Raw genomic sequence first — 4,261 nt, forward strand, 5'->3', positions numbered from 1 at the left:
AGGCGGGACAGGGAGACATACAAAAAAATCAACTTTTACAAAGTGGAGCTGAAAATGCAGAAAACATCTGTTACAAAGTTGTAAATATGACAGCTGAGAGTTGGGGATGTGTGCAGCAGGACAGTATGTCTCCAGTTTCGGTTAATTTATTTGTTTATTTTTATTTGTTTGTTACGCAATCCAGACTTGAGGTCACTGTCAGCATATCTGCTACAAGTGAAAGATCAGAGCACTGTGTATGAAGCCCCATCTTTGCCCTCTTTTCCTCTCCTGTCATACCCAGGGGTGATGGTTTCCTCAGGCACACTAATGCAGATCTGGGCTGGGACCTGAATGTGAGAGTCCTCAAAGTCTCTGTGGCTACGGGCATCCATCACTATGACTGTTATTGTCTGTTCCTTCATCATGTGGAAAAGTTTCTCGGCGGTGATACCTCCAGCAGGTCCTGGTAGTGCTGGATGGGATAATTAACACAGAATTGTTAGAGTCTCAAGTGGTCATGAACTACAAATTGCTTTTACATGCATGGAATTAAAATTATGGTCACATGGCAAGTGATGACAGTTACTCATAACTTGATAATGTTATCAAATGAGTAAGCATTTGTAAAATGTCACAGTTACTACACGACTTTTAAGTTTTTTCTTTTATTTATTGTTTTTTAGTGAAATCTAATAGTGTACCTGTTGAAAAAAATGTTATTCAATTGGTTTGTACAGGTAAGGAAACAAACATTTGGAGCAGCTGAACTAATCAACTTGAATTCTTTGCACTAGTCCCCAGTGTGCCCATAGTCTGCAACTTGCTTAATGTATCATATGAGTTGGTTGTATTTTATTGTTCAAGCAGCTCCATTTGCTTTTCTGATTCGTTAACATCTCCCCGTTGACCATCTCGTGGTAAATTATAAATACAATAGCCACAGTGATCGTACCAAAATTTGCATGAGGTGACATTTATGACTGTGCTTCACTTTTCTTTTCTATTCTTCTATGCAGTAAGGCTATTGTTACCTTTTGAGGGTGTGCTTTTCAACTCATTCTGCTCTCCTTTCACCTAAGAAATGGATAGAACAAGTTGAAGCCAAAATAATTATGAAAATTATGATACTGGTTTAGCAAGAGACCATCAACTTATGTTAATGGCAAATTTTCTGCATCTGTTGATTTTACCTGAGCTATGACATTTCTATCAAATGAAATGTTAAAAAATTGAAAGGCTAAAACAATTATATGAGGGATGCCTTTTGGCATCTTAGCAACATTTCCTATTAGCAAGCTTAGCATACAACAAATAGCTGAATACTTTTGATCCTCCAATCTAAAACTAAATGCTGAAGATGCAAGCAAAACTCAGACATGCATATTTAAATTAAAATGCCAATCAGTAGCTAGACAATGTCAAGGTTTAGGGGATTTTAAACAAGTTAGTTTGAAAGCTTGATGTTTAAGGAAATATTCCACTAGGGTTAATGCCAGGTTTAATGCTAGGTTTAATTTCACTAGTGAAAAATATTTCACTAGGTTTAATGCCAAACCAAAGCTTCTTTGCATTAACTTTATTTCATACAGCTTTTATTTGTTGGCAGTGTGTCAGGTGATACTCCTTCTCTGATTGTGTTTGCACCAACCTTTGGATCCAGTCTATTTTACTCCCACCATATAAACAAGTTTGGCATAGTGGCTATCACTAATCATTGTTGCACAGAAGTCACACTGCTTGGCTTGATTCAGTCTCCACTGGGGCCACCCAGCCGCATGTGTAGACAAAGTACTGTACTGTACTGACATAGTGGAACAAAGGGTCTGACCAAAAAAAAACAAAAAAACAAAAGATATTTGATAATGTCTTAGTATTTAGATTCCTAGATTTAAAATGGTAGCTTGTCATATATACCCTCTTGCTGTCCTTCTTGTTTGCTGACAATCTCTTAGGAGAGGCTCGACCACCATCTTTCTCAGTTATTTCCTCCTTCTTCTTCTTTTCCTCTTGTCTCTCCTTCTCTTCAAGCTTTTTTCGAACCTCAACTTCCTCGTACCTGTTTGAAATTAAATAAATTGAAAAATAATCTGTCAAAATGAAACGAGATTACATATTTGCAATTGTCTTTTACATCAATGTTTATAAAAGGCTGATATTAAGGTAAACTTTATTAACTCCTGTAAACAAATCTGAAATGGTTGACTTTAATATCAGACACTTCTCTGCAACTATTACATTAATCAAAAGCATACAATGTGAAGACAAAACAAGCCTCCAACCTGAGTTTGAGACTTTCTGAGAGTTTTTCAGCTTCTTCAATGGCTTTCTTAAAGCTGGTTGGTCCGAGCATAGACACATAATACTCCTGTTGGAATATAGAAGAGACATCAGTGATTCATTGAATTATAAAAAGAGTACCAATGGTAAAAAAAAAATCTTTATGATAAAAAGAACCCTTGCTAAAACTAATGTCCTTAATTAAGCTTCATTTTTTTTTCACCTAATATCTCTACAACCAATTTGTGCAACCATAGCAATGTTAAATGATTTTTTTAACTGGTTAATAGTCAATATACCTGTTGCTGCTTGAAGTCTGGTCTTTTCTTGATGAGATCATGTACTGTTAAATATTTCATGTAAAAGACATAAGCTTTCTCCTCATCTCTGTCCAGACGACACTCCTCTGCCGCCTTGAAGATTTTACAGGCACTCTGTACATAGCTGTAAACGAGAGACATCTGCAACTCTGATTTTCTTGCTTTAAGTTCTTTGAAAAAGCAACATTTTTTTTATGTTAGGGGTATTCTCCAACTCAAGTGATCAATCATATCACAGAAGTTAAGTCAAGTCATTTTTTATGTGTAGCCCATATCACAACACAATTATTATGCTTTTTCCCTTAGTTGTTGATATTTTATCCACTAAAATTTCTATAGATTATATTTTCGTATGCTTTTTAATTGCCTCACACAAAATTCTGCTGTGATAAAATTACCTTCTGGTGCTTATCTTGTCTGGCTTGACTTCAGCCTTTTTGTTGAGGTCACCCAGAGATGTGGACAGGTACAGCTCCTTGACCCCAGATGACACCACAGGCATCTTCACGGATGTATTAAATCAAAGCACACAAGCAAGCATTTAGTGTTGTTCACATGCTCTTGACATCTCTGTAAAACCAAATAGAAACAAAAACTGAGTAATAAGAACACGACTGTCACATAAACAGGCTACATGCTATTTCCAAGTAATAGCTAAATTAATAGTAACAAAGATAGAATGGACACAGCCACAATTAATATATTTCATTAGTCATTTAAACTAAACCTGGCTATCACAATGTTGTTAAGAGTATTCCTGTTTGCTTACTACGTTGGTGCGTAAGCTAACAGTAAGTAGCAAATAGTTAGCTCGATCAAAAACCAAACAATGTCCTTTACAAGCCAAGAAACATTAGCTCAGATTTATTACATGTTAGCTATATACATGTCAAGCTACAAAGGGCGTCATTAACCAACCTAGACCAGAAGGCAAACGTTTACGTCCATTAGATGACTGGCTAAGCCGACTCAAGTTACCTTCCGAGCTGTTATGTACGTACGATCACGTAGGTTAGCAAACACTAGCCATCTAGCTACAAGTCAGGGAGCCACAGTCATCACTGCAAACAACAAATAACTTCTGCAGTAAAGACGATACACAAATAGTGACAAACTCGTTAGAAGCTGCCGTTTAACCGCTCAGGTAAAGTGAATAAATTACCTCTTTCCAAATCCGTTGCTTACACTTGTGTCGCTACTTTCTTTGACAGCTGATTCCGGATTCTTCCAGAAACCAATGGCAGAAGGGTTAGCCCATGACGTCACGTGTTGTCTTCTTCGACGCTTTTCCGATTCACCCTCTGCAGAACCTAATTAGCGATTAGCAGTGGTTCCGCGTTTCCTGTCTGAGCACTGATGGTGGACAGGACAACGGGAGAAGGAGGGGCGCAGTCAAGTAGACCCAGAGAGACGAAGCAGGAACAAGCAGACAGGCGTCAGTTTTGTAGTCCCCACATATATATATATATATATATATATATATATATATATATATATATATATATATATATATATATATATATATATATATATTTCCTTTTTTCTTTTTTTTTACTTCATTTATCTTGTATTCTATTGCGCAAGTAATGACTATGTACCAGACGGACTGTCTGATATGTGCAAGAAACTGTGCGTGTTTGAAACTCATGTCTAGTGCTGGGCGATATGAAAAATGTCATCGA

General features: G+C 36.8%; 1 protein-coding gene across 2 annotated transcripts in view; it reads right to left on the reverse strand.

The window, feature by feature from the left end:
- LOC130111255 (ubiquitin carboxyl-terminal hydrolase 8-like) overlaps window positions 1-3,800 on the reverse strand; it is a 21,447-nt gene extending 17,647 nt beyond the window's left edge. The window contains exons 1-7 of one of the 2 annotated variants that reach the window (XM_056278380.1): window positions 3,742-3,800; window positions 2,978-3,081; window positions 2,559-2,703; window positions 2,262-2,347; window positions 1,897-2,038; window positions 1,014-1,056; window positions 280-454 (exon numbers count right to left, since the gene is read on the reverse strand). In XM_056278380.1, the coding sequence (XP_056134355.1) occupies window positions 280-454; window positions 1,014-1,056; window positions 1,897-2,038; window positions 2,262-2,347; window positions 2,559-2,703; window positions 2,978-3,081 (695 nt within the window). In that variant the 5' untranslated portion in view covers window positions 3,742-3,800. Of the gene's footprint in view, window positions 1-279; window positions 455-1,013; window positions 1,057-1,896; window positions 2,039-2,261; window positions 2,348-2,558; window positions 2,704-2,977; window positions 3,150-3,741 lie in introns of both variants that reach the window. The other variant, XM_056278379.1, reaches the window with a different exon arrangement.
- Window positions 3,801-4,261: the final 461 nt, after the last annotated feature.

The sequence above is a fragment of the Lampris incognitus genome, chromosome 4 (assembly GCF_029633865.1).
Source record: "Lampris incognitus isolate fLamInc1 chromosome 4, fLamInc1.hap2, whole genome shotgun sequence".
NCBI classification, from domain to species: domain Eukaryota; kingdom Metazoa; phylum Chordata; class Actinopteri; order Lampriformes; family Lampridae; genus Lampris; species Lampris incognitus.